General features: G+C 35.1%; 4 protein-coding genes across 4 annotated transcripts in view; all 4 read right to left on the bottom strand.

Annotated features, from left to right (window-relative positions):
- Positions 1 to 1,628: 1,628 nt before the first annotated feature.
- Cbr-jbts-14 lies at positions 1,629 to 3,904 on the bottom strand (the record flags this gene model as incomplete). The annotated part of the gene is made up of 8 exons (XM_002645315.1): positions 1,629 to 1,707; positions 1,754 to 1,890; positions 2,418 to 2,568; positions 2,618 to 2,709; positions 2,968 to 3,200; positions 3,245 to 3,401; positions 3,448 to 3,736; positions 3,852 to 3,904. 8 exons carry the CDS (start codon positions 3,902 to 3,904, stop codon positions 1,629 to 1,631), a joined length of 1,191 nt encoding a protein of 396 aa, XP_002645361.1.
- A 1,111-nt stretch (positions 3,905 to 5,015) lies between these two features.
- On the bottom strand, positions 5,016 to 8,423 carry Cbr-frpr-8 (the record flags this gene model as incomplete). Its single annotated transcript, XM_002645316.2, has 7 exons — positions 5,016 to 5,141; positions 5,568 to 5,652; positions 5,700 to 5,822; positions 6,330 to 6,571; positions 7,078 to 7,299; positions 7,769 to 7,871; positions 8,206 to 8,423. 7 exons carry the CDS (start codon positions 8,421 to 8,423, stop codon positions 5,016 to 5,018), a joined length of 1,119 nt encoding a protein of 372 aa, XP_002645362.2.
- Positions 8,424 to 18,798: 10,375 nt separating this feature from the next.
- On the bottom strand, positions 18,799 to 23,255 carry CBG15420 (the record flags this gene model as incomplete). The annotated part of the gene is given in 14 exon segments (XM_045240303.1): positions 18,799 to 18,913; positions 18,960 to 19,094; positions 19,105 to 19,231; positions 19,254 to 19,419; positions 19,899 to 19,981; positions 20,052 to 20,280; positions 20,327 to 20,456; positions 20,502 to 21,538; positions 21,585 to 21,660; positions 22,285 to 22,372; positions 22,430 to 22,518; positions 22,766 to 22,894; positions 22,986 to 23,133; positions 23,177 to 23,255. The coding sequence occupies 14 exon segments, from the start codon at positions 23,253 to 23,255 to the stop codon at positions 18,799 to 18,801; spliced, it is 2,631 nt and encodes an 876-aa protein (XP_045095743.1).
- A 296-nt stretch (positions 23,256 to 23,551) lies between these two features.
- The window catches only part of CBG15421, a gene marked incomplete at both ends in the record, with an annotated part of 3,193 nt that continues 1,404 nt past the window's right edge, over positions 23,552 to 25,340 (bottom strand). The window contains 8 exons of the mRNA XM_045240302.1: positions 23,552 to 23,698; positions 23,746 to 23,868; positions 23,919 to 24,086; positions 24,127 to 24,290; positions 24,339 to 24,509; positions 24,553 to 24,684; positions 24,728 to 24,897; positions 24,944 to 25,076. Coding sequence (XP_045095742.1) covers positions 23,552 to 23,698; positions 23,746 to 23,868; positions 23,919 to 24,086; positions 24,127 to 24,290; positions 24,339 to 24,509; positions 24,553 to 24,684; positions 24,728 to 24,897; positions 24,944 to 25,076 — 1,208 coding nt within the window. The remainder of the gene's footprint in view (positions 23,699 to 23,745; positions 23,869 to 23,918; positions 24,087 to 24,126; positions 24,291 to 24,338; positions 24,510 to 24,552; positions 24,685 to 24,727; positions 24,898 to 24,943; positions 25,077 to 25,340) is intronic.

The raw sequence follows: 25,340 nt of genomic DNA, 5'->3' as shown, positions 1-25,340 counted from the left end.
AAAAATCACCATGGGCAAGAAGAGATAGAATATCTTTGCTCTCTACCACAAAAATCACTTTTTTTGCTTGATTCTCAATGTTATCTTTCCGGTTAGTCTTTTTAAAATTACGGTAACAAAAGTGTCAATATGCATTTTTTTTCCTTTATTGCATCTCAATTCGGCGAAGTTACAGTACCAGCCAATAATATATGCAAAAGCGCATTTTTCAGTTGATTTTGACTTTTTTCAGGTGTCAGGAACACTACTGTCAAGTGTCCGATCACTTTGAAAATTTTGCAAGTATAAAAAAGACTCGATTAGAAATTTCACATTTACCTATTTTTCGAAAATTCCTTGTTTTTCAGATATTTGACGATTTATGAAGAACAACCCTTTTTCTCCTGTTTTTGAACTTTAAGCGTGCAAACAGGGAAGTGTCTTCAGAATTCGGAAATATCTGAAAAACTAGGAATTTTCAAAAATTCTGTAAATCTGAAATTTTCAATTTAGGTCTGTTGTATAATCTCTAAATCTTTCAAAATGATCGGACCCTTGACAGCCAAGGTTCAGACTCTGGAAAATGGTCTAAATCAACTGAAAACACGTTTTTGTATATCTTTTTGACCGGTACTGTACATACTTAAAAAGCGCTAAACTCGGAGGAATAGGCTTTGCTTTCCAAAAACTGTAATTGTGCAAGTCTTTGCTGATTTCGAAGATTGTCTAAAAATGTCGGGAAATCCGTAAACGTAAAATATCAGCTTTGTTTAAAAATGAAAAAGATGAATGAAGCAGAAGAAAAAACGAAATTGTCTTGGAGAGAAAATAAAATAAAAAACGTTGGGAAGGCATTCGTTGGGAGGGGTTTCATCAAGCTGAGAGAGGGCTCTATTCCTCTCAGCTCTGATGGGAGGACACGTCATTCCGAAAAAAAATCGGGGAATGGTAGTCGAGGGCATAGGGCGACGTTGACTATCTGAGAAAAAGAATGCTCTGTCACTCACAAAAACGAAATTGAGGAATTGCTTCTTTCAGGATGCCAGGGATAGAATGGAAGTTCAAAGGAACAAAGAATCTCAGAAAATTGAAGGACCCCTCCATAGCCACGCCCTCTGAAAAAAAGATTCTTCTGTCCAAAACACAAAACCTATAAAACTACAGTAATCAAATACAAACCTCTTTGATGGGACTGCCAAGATTCTCAGAAAATTGGAGAAGCCCTCTATAGCCCCGCCTCCGAAAAAAAGTTGGGTTCAGAACACACAAAACTCATAAAACTACAGTAATCGAAAAAAAACTCCCTAATCTGAGTGCTCTCCTAAAAGAACCCATAAAACTACAGAACCCAATAAAACGGAACTCCTAGAGCCTGAACCTTTAAAAAGGGCTGCTCATAAAACCACAGTTAATCGAGAAAACAAAAGAAATGGGCGTTGGATTGAGAGGGAGGCATTTCTATCAAAAAAAAAATTGATTGCGGCTGCCAAAGAGGAAATTGAAAATTGCACACAAACACAATTCTTCAATTCCGCCAAAAAATCTAAAACAAAAGAAAATGTTTCCTGAGAATGAAATTTTGCTTTTTATTTAATAAACAAAAAGTATGGGAATGTAAATACGTTAGAAATAAAGAATGACCATTTGATTCAAATTTTCATGGCTGTCAGTATAATGTTCTTCCTATCAGGATCATGTGTCACCAATTCCATTTGATCAGATATCGCTCTGAAAATCGGACAATTTGATTGAAACTGTAAAATTAAGAACATACTTTCTCAATTCTTTGGCCATCGTATCAGAATCGGGTTTGAATGCCAGAATTAAAAAGCCAAGTGCAGCAGTAACCGCTCTGAATACGCTGTAGATTCTCCAGCGGCGGACAAGAGCATCTGATGGGATTTTCGTCGGCTGAAAGAAATAATCAATAATCTCGACTTGACATCTTATGTTAGGTCATATTCATGAACATTTTCCTTGGTAAACCGGTTTCTTTCAAAAATTCAACTAAAAAGAGTGAGAAATGAAGGAAAGCCGTTTTCTCTTTGGAACATCCCTCTATTTCCAAACAGGCAGACGAATTTCACTTGATGTTTACACTAACTTTTAAGAATATTTTGATTTCAAAATAAAGTAGTATATTAAGTGCATTAATATCTAATTTAAAACTCAAAATTTGCTGATCTTCAACTCAAGAACTATATTATTCGATATACATAGAGTTAGAGGATAGAGCTGAAAAGTTCAAGTACCGTGACCAAAACAGATGATTTTTCATTCCATAGTTTAATTCAAAAATCATTTTCTGATTTTATGAATCGGAAAATCATTGAAATGAGGTTCAGAACATTATCCTTTTAGAAAAGAATGCATTTGATTTTGGAAGACAAACGGTGTTCCAAGGGAAATGTTTAACGAACATAGCCTCAAATTCTTACCGCAAATGCCAACTGACTTTCCAGTTGGATACAAAGAAGAGTTGATATCAACCCAACGAACCATACGACAAATGTAAAAAGTCCATTGTTGTAAACTGTAGCATACAGCCTAGATTTGGAAGTAAAATGTTCAACTTCATAGATTCCAGTTCTGAAAATTCAAAGTTCGAGAAATGTGTCACTTTTTTATCTTTACAAACCTATCAATCGCCGATACGAAACTTATAGTGAACGCGCACATAAATGCAGCATGGATTGGAAGACTCAAATAACGGTATCCACTCAGCAATACCTGAAAGTTAAATATTTTTAAAAAACTGCACAAGAAGGGCCACAAGGAGCACACTGTTAAATCTCAATTATCTGAATTTCTATGCAGAGCATTGAAAATTTGCAAACTAACAAAACATTTATGCTGTTACGATAAACCATTTGTCAATTGATAACTTTTTAATATTTTTGACAGGAAAAGAGAACAGTTGGCTTAAAGTGAAAAGTCTCGTCTAATACAGGTTTTACGGTGGGGTTTTTTTTGAAAAAAAAAACCTACGTAGGCATCGAGATTGAATGAAAATATAGAAAGCATCACTGTCACACCGGCTAAGAATCCTTGCACAATATTGGCAACCTGATTATATGCTCGCTGGGCTCGGAACGCCTGGCCTGGAGCTTTTAGAATGTGAGGGATGATTGAGTCTTCCTCTTTCTTTTCTTCACGCTTCGATTTCACTGGCTCTTTAGTGTCCCAAAATAGCCCTTTCTTCATTTCACGAAAACTTCCATCTCCAAAAAATTTCATTATCTTTTTGAAACTATGGAACACCTACTTGCTCCTTCAACATAGATGGTCTTATCCTTTGCTGGCATGTTCTTCCTGTCATGAGGGTCCCGAAAACTTTTGAAAACATCCAAACTGACTGAGGACCTTCTTGGGTCCACTGGTCTGCGAACTTCTTGTGCCACATTTCCCTGCTCCTCTCTGCTCTGAAAAATTAAGTTTGCTACCTTTTCAGGAATACTATTTGAGAACCTTTTTAGCAGCTTCCTGAATGTCTTCGGCTGTCATTGTTTGCGGAGGGACGGGAATTTTTCCATAAGAGACCCTTCGATTTCGTAGGTGTCTGTTAGGCGGCTCTTCGCCCCAGCGATCATCTTCCGTCTGGATGATTTCCACTGGGGTCGATTCTTCAGACACCAGTCGTGGAACGGGCCGATCAAAAGGTTCATCGACATCGCTATCACTTCCAGCTTTTACAATGTCCACTTCGTTGTTTTGTGGAATAATTATCTCACTATCTGACGAAGACGAGGAATCTTCTCTGGAAACATATTTTTCTCATTTGTTCTCCAACAAATTCCGTTGAAATCAAACACTTCTCAAGAGGAAAATATTTTTAAAATAAATCTTAAAAAACAAAAAACAATTTCACTAACCTGAACAAATTATTGGATGGTATTGGTACAGGGCGGCGTGGAGGGGCCGACATCTTGGGGCTATGGAGAAATGAAAAAGAGAACGGGGGAAGAATTTACTGCAGCGCGTTGCTATTAGTAACGAGCGGCGGTCAATTGTGTCCAGACGACGAGGCAAGCCAGCTACACATTTGCATGACGAGGAGACATAGGGGAAACAAGGGGAAAATGTTGTGTGTTGCGTGTGAGGTCGATCTCTAGAGTGTCCCAAAATAATCCAAGAAGGCGACTCATTTAATTAGAATCTCTCATGTTGAAAGAAACTAAAAAACTTTCAAAAGGTAAAAAATTCCCGCCAAAATTGAAAACTCTTTTCCGACTCTTGTCTAGAGCCGTTTTGGAATTGTCAGTTTTCGCGTTAATTAAAAAATAATTAAAAACCTTCTGGGAATTTCTAGAAACGGACGAGAACTCAGATATTTTTTCGCCTCTTGGAGCAATTTTTAAGCTTTCAAAAGCACACTTTATCAATTTTTTTGATTGCATTATGAATTTACAAAATTTTCCTCGCATTTCGATGCCATCAATATTTTTGGTTGCATTCCCTCTAGAGATGAGCAGAATTCCTTTTTTCTTCTTTTGTCTTCCTTGGTATAGGTGTTTTTTATATTTTTTTTTCTTAACTATCCCTTTTTCCGGATTTTCAAAACTTTTATTAATATCTGGTCCTTTTTAAAGTTGGTTTTCTACAAATCTCAAAAAAAAAACAATTCACATATTCAGTTAAATATTTCATTGAAAGTACATTCACATTGAATTTCACATCCAAGTCTTTACAATAGGAGCAATGTTTCTCTTGAAACCAAGAGTAATACAGAACAGAAAAAAATTACTTCTCTTACTAGCGAAGCCAGAAGGAACCGAATGCACCCAAGCAGCAGTTCACAAAAGAGATCATATGGAAAAAGAGAAGAATCGGGATGGCGGAAAAAAATAAAACCAGTAGCTACATGTCAATTCGATGTTGGTTTGGTGGCAAAAGCAAGTAACCAAATAAATTATGGAGACAAGAAAATCTATTAAAAAATAACATTTCAATGCATAAAGGGTAAAACGAGAAGAGACCAGAATTCATGAACGGTATGCACAGAAACAAGATATGAGATTTTTGCTCAATTAATTGTCTTAAGATGGAGTACTCTGAAGAGAGAGTCTGTTCTGGGCACTTGTGTAGATGACGGTGTCTTTTCGAGCAGCTGCTGCCTGATGAGGGGCTCCACTTTGACTGCGTTTGCTCCAGCGGCGAGAGCTCTACAAAAATTATAGTTGGAAAATATAACAACTTTATAAAACACTCTAATTGTTTCAATCTAACTCTTTCAATCTAACTCTGAAACGAATTCCAACAGAATTTTCAGATTCGTTTTTTAAAACCAGGGAAATTAAATGAACAGATAATTTCAGGAAAATCAACAGCTAGAGGGCAGGATATCATGCAGAATCATTTAGAAATGAATAAAAACTAGGACATCACACCAAACCAATGTTTTTCTCTATTGTGTAGAACCCATTTTCCACACGAAACGTACCATTGGGTAGGTAATGAAATTTGAAATTGTCATACGCTGTAATAGAGATTTGATAGTTAGAAGCAGGCGCAAAAGAAAAATGGATAAAAGAAGATTTTCAGAAAAAAAACATACAAAAGCAATTCAAGTGTTTTATTTGGTTTCTTACCCGTGCACTCAAAAGGGCAGTTGAAGCATCTAAACTTGTTTTTCTGGTGGTTCCATCTCTTCCATCCCAGTCACTGACAATGCTTCTAGAAAATTATAATTATAATTACTAAATTGAAACTGAAATAATTACTGTGGAGGATATCTTCCAACTTTGAGCCACTCCATCCATCGGCTATTTCTTCCGCATAGCATAAGAACACACATCTGGCGGAATCTAGCTCCAAAAAGAGAGTAGATGACAATATTAGAGGCGCTGAAATTGGTGGGGGGCTATTTTCTTAACTGTTCTAGTAAGATCTACCTGTTCAAGCAAATCAGCAAGTTTCCAATTGGACTCCAGAATCCCAATGAGACATTAAACACGGTCTCCGCCAAGTTATTGACAGCCGCGACCACGTTGAACACCAAGAAAGTGAGCACCATAGCGATAGCCATCAGAGTGCATCTGAGACTGTTTCTGAACTTGGGGAACACAACGTTTGCTACGGTTTTTTGGAATTTTGTCGAATCGTAAAAAAGAGGAAAGGGACAGGTTTTGAGCGATAGTCTCTTTAAGAAGAAACATGCATTTTTTTCAGATGCTATTGGTCCGGTTCTTGTGCATGTGCTAGCTGTTTCATGCTCAGGAAAAGAGGAAATAAAAATCATTTAAAAGATGTTATTCGAATAAAAATTTTTGTGAATGACTACTGTCAACCTAAAGACCGAACCAGAACTTTGCTATTTTCATGAAAATGAAACCATTACATAATCTACTCACCTTCGATCCTTCTCCTCTTGATTATTCTTCCCTCCTTGCATGGATCTCCGAATCTTGTAAGCCTTGTGTACCGCTTTCACCACAAACACATTCAAAACGATCATTACAGCCCAAGGAATCAAAAGAAGCGCAATTAGGTAGCCAAATGTTACATAGTACTCTTTGTAATACTTGTTATCTCTAAGACTAGAAGTTCTCAGTCGACCACACTCATCGTTGGTCAGTTCGAAGAACATTGGTGCCTGAAAATGACTGCTCTCGTGAAAGATTACTTATAGTTTTGGAAGTAGAGACTTTTTGAAAGAAAATTACAATGCTGGTCATAAATATATAAAAACGTGTTTTTCAGTTGATTGTCTGGAGCTCGGCAATCAAATTTCGGACAACTTTGGAAATTTTGGAGGGTATAAAACAGATCTAGATTAAAAACTTTGCTTTCACAGAATTTTTTGAAAATTTTTAAATCTTCAGCTATTCGTCGATTTCTGAATTACAATCCTTTCTTGTGTGTTTTTGAACTGTAAGCGTGCAAAAAAGCAGGTGTCATTCAGAAACTGAAAAACCAGAGATTTTCAAAAAATGCTCAGAATGCAAAACTTCTAGATCTGTTTTATGATCTCTAAAATTTTCAAAACGATCCGACACTTGACAGCCAAGCTTCAGACTCCTGAAAACGGTTTAAATCAACTGAGAAACACGTTTTTTTTTCATTTCTTCAAAATCTACACTTTATATTGTCATGTCTTACCTTAAAAGAAACACTGAAAACCGTAATTGCCAAGAGAATCGAAGCTGCTCGTCGTGGAGTACACCAAATTTTACTATGTAGTGGATAGTTGACCGCCAGGAATCGATCAACCGTCACTGCAACGCACGTCCAAACACTTCCACATTGAGCAATATTGGAGATTGGAAGCGTCCAAGGTGTGGTTCGCCAGAAAAAATGACACACTGCAGTGTCACCATGTCCCTGTGATATGAATAGAAAATTGAATGCGTTTTTAATCTCTTCCACGTCAGAGACTCATTTTTGAGGTAGGCTGACAATTCGGAGAGTGGAAAAATTTTAGGGTCATTGAGGTACAAAGCAACTTAGGGGTACAAAATCCTTAATTCGGGAGTACAATGTACCTGAAAAATCCGAATTTTGTACTCCGCACTGTGGATTTTGTACCATAAATTACTTGTTACGCCATTGTACCCCCGATATTGTTGTGCCCTCCAAATTATGTGCCTTTATGGTTGGTGAACTTATTACTCAATATTTTTTTTGTTGGATTTATGTAACATGCATTTTAGAACCTTTTTCATGCCATCATCCTTGCCTCTCATTTTTTGTCAATATCACGTTTTGAGCTTTTGAATAAATTGCTGGGACTATCTCTTCATACACATCTTATTAGAAATTCCAATATCATCTCTCCCTTCCTTTCACTCACCTGCAAAACGCAGCCTTGAAGTGGCGAAAAGGTTAGTGCGCTAAAGAAAAGCAAGATGAGATCGAAAACCGATAAACCAGCGAGATACACGTTGAGAGATGATCTGCAAGAAAGACCCCTTTTTCTAAGAAAATCTTTTTTTTTCATTATTTCAGTTTACATGAACTTTTCTCCCTTCTCCCCTATGTGTGTTTGGCCAGACTAGGAATGGCAAATTAGTCTTGAGAATCTTATAAAAAGATTATGAGAAGATTATTAATACATTTGTTGTATATATGGTGGGTAGAAAAAATATAATAGAATTTCAGAAAAAATCTTAAATTGAATTTTGTCTGAAAATGTTAGCTTACATTTATATAATTGAATTTCATTCCAAAGAGCAAAACATTTAATTGAATCTCAAATTTTAAAGTACAGTAGGAATTTTTATAGCTCACCTCATCTGCTTCCGTGTAAATACCACAATGCACATCACAGCAGCACATGCACCCAGAACACAGATGAATGGAATTGCCAGTAGATAGATGTAGGTGCTGATGTAATCAACTTCAGCGAAACTGGTTGGATAAGTACATGTCGACAGTCCTGGTAGATCGGTTCGATCCATCAACGTGGTATTTGATAACAAGGATACGATAGTTGAGTTCAGAGCCATAGTTCGAAGTGTTGTCCTAATTACACGCTGAAACACAAGCTAAAAATTGGTTTAAAGGGAAAGAGAAGGGTCTAGTTGAGAGATAATCGAGTTTCGGTTGAAAAGAAACAGGAAAAACGAAAAAGAAGAAGCGAGAACCAAAGTTCATGAGGTCAGAAGAAAAAAGGACATATGGGAGCCACTAGAAAGAAAAAAATGTGAATACATCTAAGATCGCAACTCATTTTTTGATTCTCTCCATAATGAAAAATAAAAACTCTCATCTGCCCCAGATGTTTCTTCCTGTCCGGATATATTTTCATATGTGTCTGCAATCTAAAAAAGTTCGAAAAAGCCGTCTACCAGAACAAACATAGACGGACAAGGAAGTAAAACTGAACCGAAAAAAAAATTGATCTTGAGTTGTTCTAGCTAAAATTTTCGAAGAAAATTACTGTTGCGTGAAAATTCACATGACTTTTTAAAAAAATTAAGCAACTCTGATTATTTATTTGAAGTTTGATTGGCTTCTAGTAGTTTGAATCTGGAGTCTAAATAGGGAATTGAACTAACAAGGGAATCTGAATGTTTCAGGATAGATTGAGAATTTATCTAGACAGATCTCAAAATTTTAGAACCAGTTCGCCAGTTTCAGCCGAGTTATATCAGGTTCAGGACCGAAAATTGCGTTTTTAATGCAAAAAAAAAACGATTTTCAAAGCTTTTCTCAACTTCTAGGGTGAAAATTGTTTTGTTTCGCTCAAAATTGAAAGTTAGACTTTTGAATAAATCTCTCATCCAAATCATGGAAAAATACTGAAATACTTCCTTAAAGTTAAAAATACTACTTGGATTTGTAATTTATTTGAAAATTGAAAAAAAAATACTATTTTGGAAAAATGCTTCAAGTATGAAACATCGTTTAACTTTAAGTTTAACACAAAACTTCTTGTTCTGAAACACCTAGAAGTTGAGAAAAATGTTTTTGAAAATTGCTGTTTTCCACTGAAAATTTTTTGTACTGAAACTGGTATAACTCGACAAAATTTTTGATCACAAGGTGTTGGGGTTCCCTTGTAAAATGGTTGTACTTTTGAAAATCAAACGATTTTTATGAATAACAGCCAGCAGCTTAAATTTTTTCAAGTAGACACTTCCAGCTCAAAACAAAACTTTTAAAATTCTATTGTTGTGCAAAAAAAGCAGGAAAACTTCTCTAAAAAATGACATCACAACTAGGAAAACAATTCAAAAAAGTGGTATAGAACTTGGCTCCAATATAGAAACTAGGTCCATCGCGTACATTTGATATTTTATGATGCTTCCCTTCTGAAAATGGTTTTTTATACGAGTAACAATAAAAGAAACGGGAAATGACTATGTAGTAGTAAGTAATGAATATGTGAGAGGGGATGGAAGCCACACAAAGTTTTCGAACGGCAACTAAATAAGAGCTGTCATCACGTAGCCATCTCTAAACGACTAAAAACAACACCGGGAGGTTCTCTGAATTTGCTTAGATTGAATGGAGAATTCGAAATTGTTCTGGTTAGTACAACATCTCGTTTTTCTTTACTGAGCTCCAGTTTATCTTCTTTTTTGTTCCAACTACAAGGAGTCATTTTCATTTTTTTGTCTTTCCACCACCAACAGAAAAGTGATATCCACTGACTCAACTAGTCATTATGTATAGAGAAGCTAAAGTTTGATGGAAGGCGATAAAATTGGAAGGAAAATGAAAGGAAAACGGAAGAATTGGAGTGTATAATTACAAAACTATTATAAATTCTGAAACTTTTTTTTCTGGAAAAAAAAATTGATCTCATTATTTTTTATTTAGGATTGGATAGTGATTGGGTAATTAAAATGGGTAATTAAAACAAGGAGTCTCATTAAAAAGTTACCCTTGAGAAAACGGAAGAGAGGAAAGTTCGCGAATGAATCATGAATATGGGAACGAATTTTGTCATCTTTTTTCTTTAACACAGGACGCTTTTTTCAGACGAGAAACCCTTGAACTAGGGGTCCTCTATCTCACCAGAATGGCATGGAAAAGCCAGTCAACGAACCGCATCGGTCATGGTTCATAAGGTTTTTGGAATAACCGAGAAATGAGAGAAAGAGAGGTGAAAAAGGAATCTATGAACTGAGAGAAAACATTGAGTAAAAACATGCCTGTATGACGAACTTTGGAGCATGTTTACTGGGAGTTCAATTTCAGATTATCCCAGTTTTAAACCCTATTAGTTTCTAGTTTTTTTTCTTATCATATCAGGTGATCTAAAACTTAAATAAGAAAAAAAAAAAACCATAAATTTAGTATATGTACTCGATTTCGAAAAAATCCTAACATTCGAGAAAAGAATGTGAAATGAAATTAGACTGAAATTGGATTCATATAGAAAATCCTTCAGTGGGCGTGTCTTGTGCAGTTTCAGTCAACCTATAGAAATCGTATAGACAATTAACATTTTAAAGGGATATACAATCCCACGCGCAATCTTTCTGTGAAATTTGGGTTCTATAGGATACGCTAGAAAAATCTTGTGGGCATAGAAAAACGAGAAATACAGTAAGAAATTAATTTGAAATAAATTATGAAAATTTTTAAGGTGCAATAGTTGCTTTGCTAAAAAATTAAATCGTGGAATTTTCAGTTTACAGAGTTTTTTTAATAGTGTTTTTTTTCTTTTTGAAATCTGGTGTAACTATTGAGCCTCACTGAAAAACAATGCCTCGGATGTTCTGATTCAAAAACTTTCTAGATAAAGAATTTAGTCCTATTAGTTCTAGTGGACAACAAGATTAATAGCAATATCAACTCTAGAATTTTCTTATTATAAGTCCAATATAATACCCTTTCATACCAGAATTTATCTATTGTCCTCGGGAGATGTACCAGCCAAAGGCACAATACGAAAAAACCTGACAAAAGAAGAACACGAGATGGTGGCGGGTTTTGAAGATTAACACTTACTACATCGAAAAGAAAACACAAATTACCAATTTTGTAACTTGAAGCCGTGAGCAAAACCGTCAGAATCTGTCTTGAAATTACAGGATTTTTGGTACCGGGCTTCGAAATTTTTTCAGGCCCGGTTTGGCCCGATCCGTGTCTTTATTTTACAAGAATGCTTGAAATAAATCAAACAAAAAATTTGAGCAACAATTCTAGTTGAAATTGGAATTGAAAAGTCTCGTACCGCGGTCAAAAGAAATGTCTCAACTCATTTGGTCTAATTCTAATGTAGTCTAATTCTTTCAAAATATAAGAATCGTGTCTAAAAACAAAACAAAGAAGCGCAAAGGATAGCAAATGAAAATAAATGTCCGGAAGGGATGAAAGAGGTGGAGTCAAGTCCTCCGACCTGCAAAGAAAAAAACGAGCCTGACACTCATATTCATAATCCCTAATTGCCCGGTTGCGTGCCAAGAACATATTCATTTCGTGATACAAGTTGACTTCGGTGAATGATGTTGAAAAATTGAGAAAAAAAACTTTAAAAGGAAAGGAAGGAGGACTGAATAAACAAATAATTCACATTGAACGGGTCCAACGTTTTTCTCCCATTTTTGAACTGGAAATGATAAATGTGCCTACACTTTTGTCACGAACACTTGAAATTGCACGGAAGCAGAGAGAAATGGAAAAGTCACAAAGTTGTTGACAGATAAGGGAAGAAGCCGAAACGGGCTCAAGGTTCCAGTGAGCAACCAATTGCAGATCATTAATTTTTCATAGTAAATTCTTCTAATAGGATTTCGAACTGTTCAGTTATTTTTATTTAAACATTTTGAACTAAGAAATCCTTTTATGGTCTGTCAAAGTTTTGTAATTGCACTTCAAGCTCAATTATTCCGGTTCTTATGAGAGCTATCAAAACTTGTCGAGTGATAGAATGTTTGTAATAGTATGATCAACGCTTTCATAGCATTTTTTAAATATATCTTTAATACATTAAAATGATTGAGCTCAAATGAAGTAACGACATATTATTATAGCGAATTTTGGTATATACTTATTTTGTACACTTCGTAACTTCAAAAGTAATTTCAAGGAAGAAAAAAACTAATCAAGTCTTCCAATGAATGGAAACGGATTTTTTGGCCAGAAAAAAGTCAAAAATCCAAATTATTGTTAAAGCCAGTTTTACTGCAAATGATGATAAATGAAAATTTTCAGAAAATGAGAACTATCACTTATCTCAGTTACGTAAAATGAAGACAAAAATAAAACCAGTAGTAATCACCGGATTCCACCCACAATTTATTATTGTTCACGGAAAACCATTAAAAGCAGAAGCCTCGTCTCTGCACTATTTTTTTTTCTTCTTGGGATGCGTCACCAATGACTGGTTCTAGACAAAGAAAACTAGATGGGAGCAGGAACTTTGAAAACATTTTTCTGTTCCATTTTTATGTTTGGTCTCCAATGTCAAACAATGTTATCTGATGTAGGAGAAATAGCAAAATTTTAGAGAGCCGGAGACCAGATCTTGATAGTCAGGCATGATGTTCTGAGCTTGAATAAGTTGAAAGGAGAAGATGGAACGAAAAAAAGAACAAAAGATGGGTTGTGACAGATATGAAAAAGAAGAAAGGATAGATTATGAGTGTAATTGGATTAGCGGGTCTGAAATAATATACAAATCTTCTTTTTTTGCACCACCGGATAAAAATAGTGAAGCGTAATGAGTATTTGACGAGATAAATGTAGCGTGTCATCAAACTTTTCGATGTTTGGACTTTGAAGTGAGCATTATTGGGAACTTCGTTCTGATACGGTAGAAATCCTACGTGCTGGAAACCATGAAAGTTGAAAAAAAGAGTACATGACGTGAAATAATTGACTTGTTGTGTCCATCATCTCATCTCATTATTCTCTCACATTCAATTATAATCATCAAAACTATTGGTTTGACATTTCTTTTTTTTCCAGAAAAACTCAAAAATGGAGAGCCAAGTTTCTGATTCATATTCCAGACAGGGATTTTCGGAATGAACTTTTCGAAATTTTTCGAAATGTCGAAAATTTCGATTTTAAAAAATTTGGAATTTCGGAAATTCCCCACTTTCGAAAATTTCAAAATTTTGAAAAACTCAAATTTCAAAGTAGAAATTCCATCCGAACATCCCTGAATTTCAGACCGTTTTCCAATGATCTGGAAACACAAATACTTCTGTCTGCTTTCTTCGGCGCCAAAAAACTGTTTGAAATTTTTTGTATACTTTTGATAAATTACAACTTGTTCTTAACAAGGCTCACTTAGCAGTTGTTATGATCAATAGATGTTTATCGTCAGAACCTACAGTAATCTGCTCAAATTTGAGCAACGAGACTATTAGATCAGGTTCATGAAATGTGTCAAATGCTAGATAGTTCTTTAGAATTTATTTTAAGATAAATTTAAAATGATTAATTCTGAAGATGCTCTCTGAAATTGTCAATAAAAATAGAAAACAATGTTCGAGACGTTTTCTTCAAAACGGGCACAGCAAACACTTTCTTCTCACATTCTTCTCGTAGGGATATGCATGGATGGGTGGTGTTTTTTAAGGACCTCACTCCTCTACACGCCATTTCCGTCCAAAACGCTAAGATCAGAATGATGAATTGAACAAAAGAAAAGAAAAGGAATCAGGAAACCCGGAATTTGCAAAAATTCTTCAATTTTTTCAAAAGAAAGAAAATGAAACCAATTTTATTTAAGTCTCGCGGTTCAACCAGGAAGAATACAGAATAGAATGAAAAGAAGCAGAAAAATAATTACTCGTTTTGCACCGCACGAAAAGTGGAAGAAGATACCGGAATCAGGGGAGAATCAAATTAGAGAAAGGAAAGAAGAAATAAGACATCATAAAATCAAAGGAGTTGGAGGAGATTAACCGTGTTATTTTTGTTTGAGTACAACAAGAGAAGGTTGAGAAGAGTAAAATGAAAAAGGGGAGAGAGGAGGGGCGGAATAAAAGGAAAATGAGGGATTATCGTTTTTCAAAAATTTCAGCCAAAGTCCAAAAAAATACGTCCGGAGATGAAGAAATTAAAAAAAATTGATTATCGCGTAAATTTCCAAAAATTTAAAATTTTGAAATTTCAAAATTTAATAACCTCCAGTGATCAATTGTTTCTGTTGCTACCATGAAATCTGTTTTAGAAAAGCCCCTTTAATAGAAAGGTTGCTCAATTAGAAGAGCCCCCCCCCCCCCCGGGTGGTGTTCGGAAAAAATAGAAGGGTATCCTTTAATAGAAGGTCCCCTGTAATAGAATGACCCCTGCAAAAAAGAATCCCCTCAAAATATGTTCTGAATTCAAAAGCTTCTGTTTTTATGAAAAATGTCCCGGGAATTCCACAATTTGATAAAAACTTGTTAAAACACTTTTTTTTTAATAAAAAAAACTTGGTCAATTTTTTTTTGCCGAAATATGAAATAAATGAAATACGAAAAACGGAATACAAAATGTAATTGTTGCCGAAACGGAAAAATAGAAGTACCCCTGTAATAGAAGTGCGTTCCAGAGGTCTCCTCGGAACAATAAAAGGGCCGGCCTTTCTAATACAGGTTTTACGGTAATTGATACAATAACGTTTTTTTTTCAATTGAATGAAGATATTCATTGAAATTCATAAAATTACAATTGAAATTTTCTTTTAAAAAATAAAATTTTGGACTTTTCATTAAAAATTAAATAATTAAATGGGACAATTTTTTTTAAACAAAACTGTAAATACATTAATTTCAAAGAAATTTAAAATATTACAATCAAAAAAAAATTTAACCTCTAGTTTACCATTCAAGCTTATTCATAGCTTTTATCATTCCTAATCTGAATTGCTTGGTACTAAAGTCTTATACTAAATCTGAATTACTTCCTTTTTCCTACCAAATGTAAGACTTTTTTGTCCTAACCCTACACTTTCAGTATTCTTGAAAATATTAGATGTCAATACCCGAGTTTCATTGTTGCTCCCAACTCATTTATATTCGATAAGAAATTAAAATACCCATCTATCCCACCACCCAATGCAAAATAGCCTATAGAGGTGGTGGGATGAATATATAATAGTTAGCGAATAAAATGTTCTAGCGTCTCATCTCAAAAATTTTCTTTTGAATAAAGATGAGCCCAGAGTCACACACTCAGATTCCAAGAAAAACGGTTGAATGTCCAATGAGAGCATCAAATAGAATTATGATGATGGTGATGATGTGCTAGAAACAGCATCGAAATAAGAATGTTTTTCAGATATATATGAGGGTTTGTTGTGAAGGTGAGAGGGCAGCAGGAAATATACATTAAATATGAGTTTTGAGTCAGGAAGAAGAAAATAAAAAAATCGGGCACTGCTTTGAGAAGAACACATTTTTGTGTGTGTGATACGGATTCCAGGTTTGAGAGTGTGAAAAGGTCAGCATATGTGATAGGTTGTTGTTTTTGGCGGATTTATTCGGGTAACTGAGAAAATACTATGCCGTTTTCAAACGATTAGAGTGGGTGAGAGATTTCAATATTTAAGCCAAAAAGCTTACCGATTCAAAAATACGGGTAAAAATATTATGTTATTGTTTCCAGAAAAGTGTTTCGAAGTTGGAAAACCTTGAAAATTTTTCAACATTTTTAGACAGACTGATTTTAATAAAAAATGTTGCGTTTCAAAACAACTTTTTTCAACGTTTTGTTTTTGGTTTTTTTTTGTTTCAATCTTTCATCACCACCATAAAACCAAACGACAAAAGGATTTCATCAAACACTAGGTATTTGAAAGACCATAAGAAGGTTCGGTCGCTTCTGTTGGAAATTTTTTTTTCAAAAAAAGGGAAACGATAGAATTGGTTATTCTATTAATTTTTCATCGAAATGAAATGTGTACACTCATCCGATCCATCAAAAAGGTGCACGCTAGGCTACGTAAAAGGGTGCATCTTTCTTTTTGGGAAAAGTATGCAAAAAATGAGATAGCGGAAAGAATGTTTCCCATTTTGGGAAGAGAAACCTTTTTTGAGAGTCGTGAGTTGGGTCCAGTGGTACGAGGTCATAATCCTTCATAGCTCATGCAACACTTACTGCACGAGGTACGTTTTTTTTTGGGAGAAGCGAAACAAGTAAAAAGTTTTCGGGAGAAAAAACACTTGAACTCCTTGTACCCGAGTATTAAAATGTTAAGAAGAATTTCCGAAAATAAAGCAAAATCTTTAGAAATAAATTAAAAATTCACAGTGGTAAAAAGGGTCTCAAAGGTGCTTGAGGACGGAAATAGAGCTCTAAGCGAACTTATTTCTAAGGCTTGTGAAAAAAAATTTAATTTTCAAAAACCTTGAAAAACATTACTGCAGGTCAATAAACAAAAGCTTTTTTGTTTAAATATAGCAAAAAAGGTACATATAAATAGATTTTGGAGAGTCGGACCTTGTAATTGCGGAAGAATAGGATGTTGCTCACGTAATATGCTCAAGGAGAAGAAGAGAAGGGATACCAGAAAAAGAAAACGACAGGAAATAGCTTTCAACTCTGAAAGTTTGAGATGTTAATTTCGCGCTGTTGCTAGTGAACAAAATCACCTGTCATTGAATAAAGTCCAGAGAAGTAGTTTTTTTTCGACGCGTGTAGTTCTGCTACAATTTTTATAGAACTATGGACAGACCACAATGTGGAAATATTAGATGTGTCTTGATTCTTGTATTTCTTACAGCTTGCATTTAGACAAATTTATTTAAGTCTGAAGTTTTCCGATTTTTTACAGTAATATCATATGAAACTAGTTCATTTTAGGAAAAACATAAAACAGCGATTTTCAAACACGATTTTCTCAAGTTCTAGAACGTTATAAAACATGAACTTTGTATTTTCAGGCTGAAAATTAAACAAAATTACATATGCCAGACATTCTCTAAAAAAATTTTCGAAGTTTCCTCGAAGATTTTTTTTCGGAATTTAAAAAAATCATTTGAAAATATTTTGAATTTGAAATTTCGCTCAGTATAACGAATCAGTTTTCATGTTTGAAACGTCCTAAAATTAAGAAAACCGTTTTTAAAAATTTTTGTATTTGTACTGAAAACAGATTTTTTAAATACTAAAACGACATAGCTTGGCTGAAACTGGCGAGCGGATTTCTGAATTTGAAGAAGTATCTAGAAAAGTTACTTTTGACCGATTTTGAAAGTTTAATTGTAATCCCGGTTTGCAATGTTCTCTTGTTGGGCCCGACTGATAGCAACGCAGTACTTCTATCGGTGTTCTCAAAAATTCTTATCCTCAAGCATTTCTTCTCACCGAAATTTTGAGATAATTGTTATTTACGTCTCCTATATTTAAGAAAAAACTGAAACAATTATTTATTTAAGAAAAAACTGAAATAACATCACAGATTTTCTATTTTGCTTCTGATTTATGTCAGTCTTAATACCGAAAAATGTGTTCAGACAACACTAGAAGTTTCAAATTTCCACCTACAGAATACATATCAAAGAAATATAATACTGTATCAAAATTTCTTGTAATAAAAGATTCTGAGAAGAGGAATCAATAGTAGACTTTAAAATAACGAGGCCTTTGAACAATAAAGGTACTTTTGCTTTTAATTTTTTTTTCTTTTGTCTAGTTTTTTAGCCTATGCAAACTGAAAAAAATATAAGCAAAATATTTCAATTGGAAGATGTTCGCCGTTCTATTTTCGAACAATACGATAAAACAGGCATTGGAAAAAAAACAAGAATGTCACTTGCATGACTGCACAACATACTTCCTAATGAGAATAAGGAAAGATGAGCTCCAAAAAAAAATGAATAAATGAGAGAAGAAATATGAATGTCATCGATAAGAGCGAATGGTGGCAAAAAATAGATGAGCATTCATGGAAATTTGTTTTCTTAATAATGCCATCTCTCGATTAAAGCTAGCTTCATCTAATTGTTAATTTGGGTCCTACGCAGGAGAGAAAAACGTTGCATTGGTTCAACCAGAGATCTCTATAAAAAAGGCAAATAGGCCAGTAAATAAAACCAAAAACAAAATGCCTACATTAGTCGCTGGCTTCCTGTGTTCCATCTCACACTTTGAATCGAATTTCCGTCTTACTAAAAGTATTCCATGGAAGTAATATCTCACATTTTTTATACGATGCAATTTTAATTAAATCCGGATTGCTAAAAAAAAATTCAAATAAGAAATGAACTCTTCGATTTCTATTCATATCTCTTTCCTTTTTTCTGTTCTCCTAGCTGTCATAATTGGATTTTCCAGAAAAGAAGAGCGAAAATAATTGAATTCGAGGAAGATTACTGGATTCAAGGAAGTTCATAATTTTATTACAGTATACAATGTTAGCAGCTCTGCTGGAAAAAAAGGGGCAATCATAATTATTTTTTCTTATTATCAGATATGTTTTTAGAACGTTTATCGAGTCGTTGGAACACATCGCAACTTTTTGGTGAAAAATTCTTCGAACCATTGGCTTTCATCATTGATGAACAGATTTTTGCGATCACCCACAATATCTGTGAGGTATTTTCTGAAAAGGAAATACATTCACGAGGAATTAATATCTCTTAACTCACGTATTTGTCAATTTGTTCAAGGAAATTGCATACATCTTCACATTCGGAAGTTGTCTGAGAAGTTTCGCTTGTTGAGTTGAATCATCTTGAGAGAATCTGAAGCTTTTTAGAATGATAAAATCTTCCTCAGTGCTTCTGATCATACCCATCGCTGATCAAAATTACTGTAGTTTCTGTATGCTTTCTTCTGGAATCCAAAAGTATCAATGACAATTCCAAAGCGGCTCCAATGTAGGTAGTTCCTGGACAAGAGAAATTGGAACTTGCAAAATCTGGAAATCTAGTAAAAATCACCTGTTAAATGCCGCACACTTCTGATTGCAGACAAGAGTTGTGAGTTCTTCGAATGAGTGTCAAAAGACCATTCCATTTTTTGTATATGGGGACCGGCAAACTGGATTAGACCCACTCGGTGGCTCCGGCTTGGTTCTACTTTTTTGATGAGTTGTGTAAGATAGTCCTAAAAGATAAAATGTTAGATTGCGGAACGATATACAGTACCGGCCAATAAGATAAACAAGAACGTATTTTTTAGTTGATTTTGACCATTTTCAGGAGTTAGGAGCTCTGCTGTGAAATTTTCGATTTTGGAGGTTATAAAACAGACATAGATTAGAAACAGACGTAGACCCAATGTATTTACAGAATTTTTTTTTATTCGTAGTCTTTCAGCTATTTGTCGATTTTTCCTTTTTGTTACTGAAATGTTAAAAAAGCAGGTATCTTTCAGAAATCGGACAAAAACCGAAAAACTGGTAATTTTCGACAAATTCTGTGAATGGAAAGTTTTCAGTCTAGGTTTGTCTAGGTTTATGACCTTCACATTTGCCAAAGTAATCGGAGACTTGATAGCCAAGCTCCAGACTCCATAAAATAGTCAAAATCAACTAAAAACGCGTTTTTAGGTATCATTGACAGGTTCTGTATAAAGAACGTCACCTTTTGAGTGTCATAAGTGCGTGCAATAGACCCAGAGCTGTCGACAACAAATAGTATGTCCATTGGACATTGAACACTGGCCGCTGAAAAAATTTTCACATATTTTTGCATTCACTGGACCTTTTTCAAGACCACTCTGAGAGCAAAACTCACAAAATATTTCTTCCTCCTTCTCTTCGATTATCAAAGGTCTCAGAGTACTTCTGATTGGTGGAGTCGTTGGCGTAGGTACCCTTTTAATTTCTAGAACTTTTTTTGTCACTTTCTTTGCTTTGCTAGACGATAGGATATTTCTTCTCCGTTTTATTATCCTTCGAATTTTCTTCTTTATTGGTTTACTTACACCTAGTGCAGTGACAGCGTTGTTGATGGGAAGTGTCACCTAAAAATATTGGAAATAGACAAAAAACACTCGTATGCATAAGGGCAACACGACTTACTGCTTTTTCCATGCTGAGTAAAGTTGGGAATGCGGTCACTTCCGAAAAAGTTTGAAGACTAAGCGAAGATTTTGCAAGAGGGGTGAAGGAAGGGGACTGCGTTGTAGTAGTGGTGGTACTGAAAATGTGATCATTGAAAAAGTTTTTTTTTGTTTACAAGTACTTTTCGGTGGTAGCTTCAGTTTTGATCGATTTTTTAGAATTTGTTACTGGTGTAGTCGTAATGGTAGTGGTGGTAGGTGAAGTTGTGGTAGATTTCGCTGTTGTTGAATCTGAAGTGGTTGACGTTGTGGTTGTGGAAGTCGACATTGGTCGAAAAGTGACTTTCGTAGAAAATAAAAATTTGGATGTAGGTAAAGCAGACGTAGGAGTCTTCGTTTCAATTGTTTCAGAAGAATTCTCTGAATCCTTCTCCACTGAACTATTGTCCAACTTGCTCTTCACAAGATCCAATTCTTCTTTCACGCTATTTCCATTTGGAACGTCTCTTCCCAAGAACTTGCTCAACGGGTCTTTTTCCTTCTTCTCTTTTTTAACTCCAAGTTTTACCAAGAAAGATTTGGTAGAGAAATGAGCAGAACTGGATGAACTGGGTGTAGATGTTGGAGGATTGATGCAGATTGTGGTTCCAGGAGGCAGTGTGGTTGATACTGTAGTGGAAGCCCCCGTATTCTCAGTTGGTGTTCTTGGTGTCTCAGTTTTGGTTTCAGTCGTCGCGGGGACACTGCTTCTTTCTACAGAATCGGTGGAATTTTCGGTTGCTACAGTTTCAGTACTTGTAGATTCATGATCAATTCCAGTTTTATCCTTTGCTTCCGATGTATTCGATTCTTCTGACAGTGAAGTTTTCAAATTTGTCAAGTTCAACACCTTATTCTCATGTGTCGACTCGGTTTCCGCTGTGAACAGTTGAACGGGCTCTTTCCAAGTGTGAGATGTTGGAAGAATAGTGGAAATAACATTGCTCAAACTGGAATCAGTGGTAGATGTTTCATTATGTCCAATGTTTTCCACACTGTTATTTGACTCATTTGATTTGAAGCTAGCATTTAAGGAAGCAATGGTAGTAGAAATGCTTTCAGAGGTGCTCTCGGAGGTGGAATCAGAAACAACAACTGCTGCCTCTGTGACCGGAGAAACAATTGCTGCAGCGTCAGTTATCCTCCATCCAAATGAACTTGTGGTTTTCTCATTTTTCCTCTGAAACATTACTTTTTATGCATTGCCTTAAACATGATTCACTCACTGGTTGAATTTCACACGATCTGGAACTTTCTACTTCACCAAGAAGGCGTTCTTCAATCCGATTTTCATCTGTGGGTCTGAATATTAATAATTGAGGTTTTTCGAATATCCTGCTAGATGTCTATTTTAATCTACTCTGAGAACACATTTCGGTTTATTTGTTTCATCAAATGATTCTCGATGTTTCAGCAATTTACCGTAAAACCTGTAATAGAAGGGCTATCATTCTGTCAAGACTAAGCTCATTTATGTCAGCTCCTCTAAGAGGTATCAAAAATGTGTCAACTGATAAAACACTTCTGATATTATGATAAAAAAGTTGTCAGTTGGCAATTTTTCCATTTCTTTGAAAGGAGTCCAGATACATTGGCTCAACGTTAAAAGTTAGGGGCTCTTTTATTACAGGTTTTACGCTACGTGTTTAATAAACATGTACCGTAACATTTTTGATAGATTTTCTTTTTTTTTTTTTGAGCCCATACATCTCATTTTCTGTAAATGATACCAAAAAATGACCAGAACTATTTTTCCCATTTACGATTTTTTTGATATCTGTCACAGGAACCCAGATAAATTAGCTCGAAGTTGGTGGTTGTTTTATTAAAATGCTTACAGTTAACAAAACTGCATTGAAAGTGATAAAAAGTTCATAATAGCAGAAAACTCAGAAAAACCATGAATTCTGAAAAAAAAAGTCTCACCCGAAAACATTATCCGCATCACCAACGATTCCCAACATTTCCGGAACGAACCCGATGCTGTTTACACTGATCGTGTAAATTTTGACACCTAGAATAACAAAGTTCAGATGAACCTCATATAAAATTTAGCAGACAGAAAACGAACCTTTTCTACGGAGAGCTTTTGCCGCTAAAGTTGGTTTATCCATGGAAAGACCATCAGTGAAAACAATGATAAGTCGAGTGGCTTTTAGTCTGGAACAATTAATTCCGAACAATTTTTCCGAATATACCGTAAAACCTGTTTCAACTTTAAGCCTATTTATCTTGGTCCCTGTCAAAAAAAGGAAAAAGTGGTCAACTGACAAAATAGTCACCATGATACCAAAAGTGTTTTGTCTGTTGACCACTTTTTCATATATTGCAGAAGAACCAAGAAAAATTAGCTCAAACTTGACAGAGTGGGACCCTTCTGTTATAAGTAATTATAAGTTAAAATTACCTCGCCCCTCCATCATAGTCGAAAATCTCATCATCTGCTTTACTCAACGCTACTCCAGTTCTGGTGTCTTCTCCTGGCATGAATTTCAGTGTTTCCAAATGTGTTATAATATCATTCCTTTCGGAATATCTAGACAGATTGAACTCTGTTTTAGCCTCATCAGAATACCGGAAAATAAAATGCTTTAAAAGTGAATAAAAAACGAATTAAGTAAACTCACTGTACGATGCCAACTCGAACTGCATCTTCGTGAACTGGAAGGTCTCTTACAATTTTGATAGTCCAGTTTTTCTGCTGCTCAAAAACTGTGTCATTCCCGCCAGATGTGTCAAATAAAATAATTATATCAAGCACAGGTGGACAAACACCTAAAAATATGATTCGATTCTACAGTTAATCAATTGGTCATACCATCTTTCTGTTGCTCCAATGCTATAACAAGGCGCCAGAAAGTTGCAAACAAAAATAAGCAAAAACCCCGGGAAAACATAAGTGTCAGCTGTATATGGCGGGGGAAACAAAAATGAGGATAATGAGTCGACTATGCGGAAATAAACCAAACTATATGAACAAGAAAGCGCTTTTTTTCGATGGAGATCTCTATCCGACAACTTTCTAGCGGTTTCTCGACTGGTTGTTCACATTTACGCTTTCTTTTGTTTATCTGCATGCTAAGCGTCAGATTTCAGATAACGCAATGAAACACAAGCTGGATTCATTAGACATTAGCCGAATTAAGTTGGTGAGAAAAAAAAATATGAGATGGCAAAAACACTTGAGGGGATTTTATTTGGTAACAATCAAAGGGCGGGTGACCATGAGGAATTGAAAAAGTGTAGCTGGTGTTACAATACTCTCATGGAGTTTTGATTTCTTCCCAGCTTCACCAAAATTGACAACATATTTTCCAGGTGATTTTGTAGTAATATTTCTCTGAAAATAATCAAAATTAAAGGTTTTCAGACCCTCTTTTGAAATACCGGTGCCCCATCTACTGTTAGAACTACGGTTTCTACTGAAACGGTTGCATTCATCCGGCATGACTCGCAATTAATTTGATTTAAGCATATCAATCGATAAGTGAAAATTTCAAGATCCAAGTCCTGAACATTCTTTTATTTTCCGCATTTCAAAATGTTAAACACAACAACACCTTCTTCGTGTCCCTATGCTTTTTGATGATATCTTTGTTTGGAATTATATGAACACCATGCTTCTCCAACTTCATCACCAATTCGGAAAGTGACATTTTCCTTTGATGCAAATTTCTCAGCTTACTGAATTCATCTCCAGTCAAGGTATCCAGGTAGAAATAGGAATCCTGAAGTAGAACTTTTTTTAGGAATGTGAAAGGAACGAACCTCAACCACAAATGCAAGTTCCACCACATTCGTATGTAGCTTGAAATAGATTTTCTCTTTTTCAAAGCTGATTTTCCAACTTTTATAAGGATAGTGAAAGTCATTATGTTGAAATAACGATACATAGCCCATTTTGGAAAGTCTTGTGGTCACAATGAAGGTATCTGAAAAGAAAAATATGAAAAAGGATATCACGAATTTTCAAAACTTGCTTTGATCAAATTGAGAATGAGTTGTGAACACTCCTTTTTTCCAATCATCCGAACTTTCATCCCTGAATGCTACCACAGGTTCGTTCGATCCCAAAAACACTTCTTCAACTGGAACTTTTAATGAGACTAGAATACTCTCCCCATTCAATTTTCTTTCTTCCAGACCGACATCTGAAATGTACATATTTTGAAAAATGACATATTCTGATTTTACCTAGCGTTATACTCCATGATCCATACTTTTGGGACTTTCTCTCGCTTTCAAAAGATGAAATGTGATAAATGGGTCCCAAAAAAGCTTCCGTACCAAAATCAATTTTATGCTCTGTTCCATCAGTTGCTCTTTCTGGAAATCTACACTCAAAATTGCGAGAAAAGAGTAGCAAAACCTTTGCTAGCTGACTTTTTGAAAATCGGTGTGACATCCGAATACAAATTGAAACGAATGTGTTCACCACGCTTTAATGATGGAGATCTACTGAGCAATGTCCGCTGCGATAGGTGAGCTTGTTTTTTCTTTTTCTTGTCACCGGTTTTTAGTGCCATCTCTATTGTATTACTGAAAAAAAGATAATTTTATCAGTGATTTGTTGTCACAAGCTCACGTTAATCCTTTCTTTGCCGTTTTTTTCTTGAGTTTTTTCTTTGCAACTTTTTTATTTTCAACAAAAATATCTGGAACCTGTTCATCGTAGGGTTCGACTTCTTCGTCAGGTTCAACATACTGGTAAAGAAATTCTGAAAAAAACTATAACTATTTTCAGACTTTTTCAAATGGGGAATCAAATTTTCTCGATTTTTCCAAAAATCAGTTCAGGAAATGTTTTCAGGATTTTTCATGTTAGGAAATTTCTCGAATTCTTTTTAATGGAAATTTCATTCAAAAAATGTTTTTCTAAACTCAATTGTTAAAGGGGGACTCCGACCAAAAATTTTTTGCATTAAAATGTGTTAAAATTTATCTGTTTTTCCAATATTATTGCGAAACAATTCCAAGAAAAT

Source organism: Caenorhabditis briggsae (assembly GCF_000004555.2).
Source record: "Caenorhabditis briggsae complete genome, chrX, whole genome shotgun sequence".
Taxonomy (NCBI): Eukaryota; Metazoa; Nematoda; class Chromadorea; order Rhabditida; family Rhabditidae; genus Caenorhabditis; species Caenorhabditis briggsae.
The sequence above is the reverse complement of the archived record's forward strand: the minus strand, read 5'-3'. Positions and strand labels throughout refer to the sequence as shown.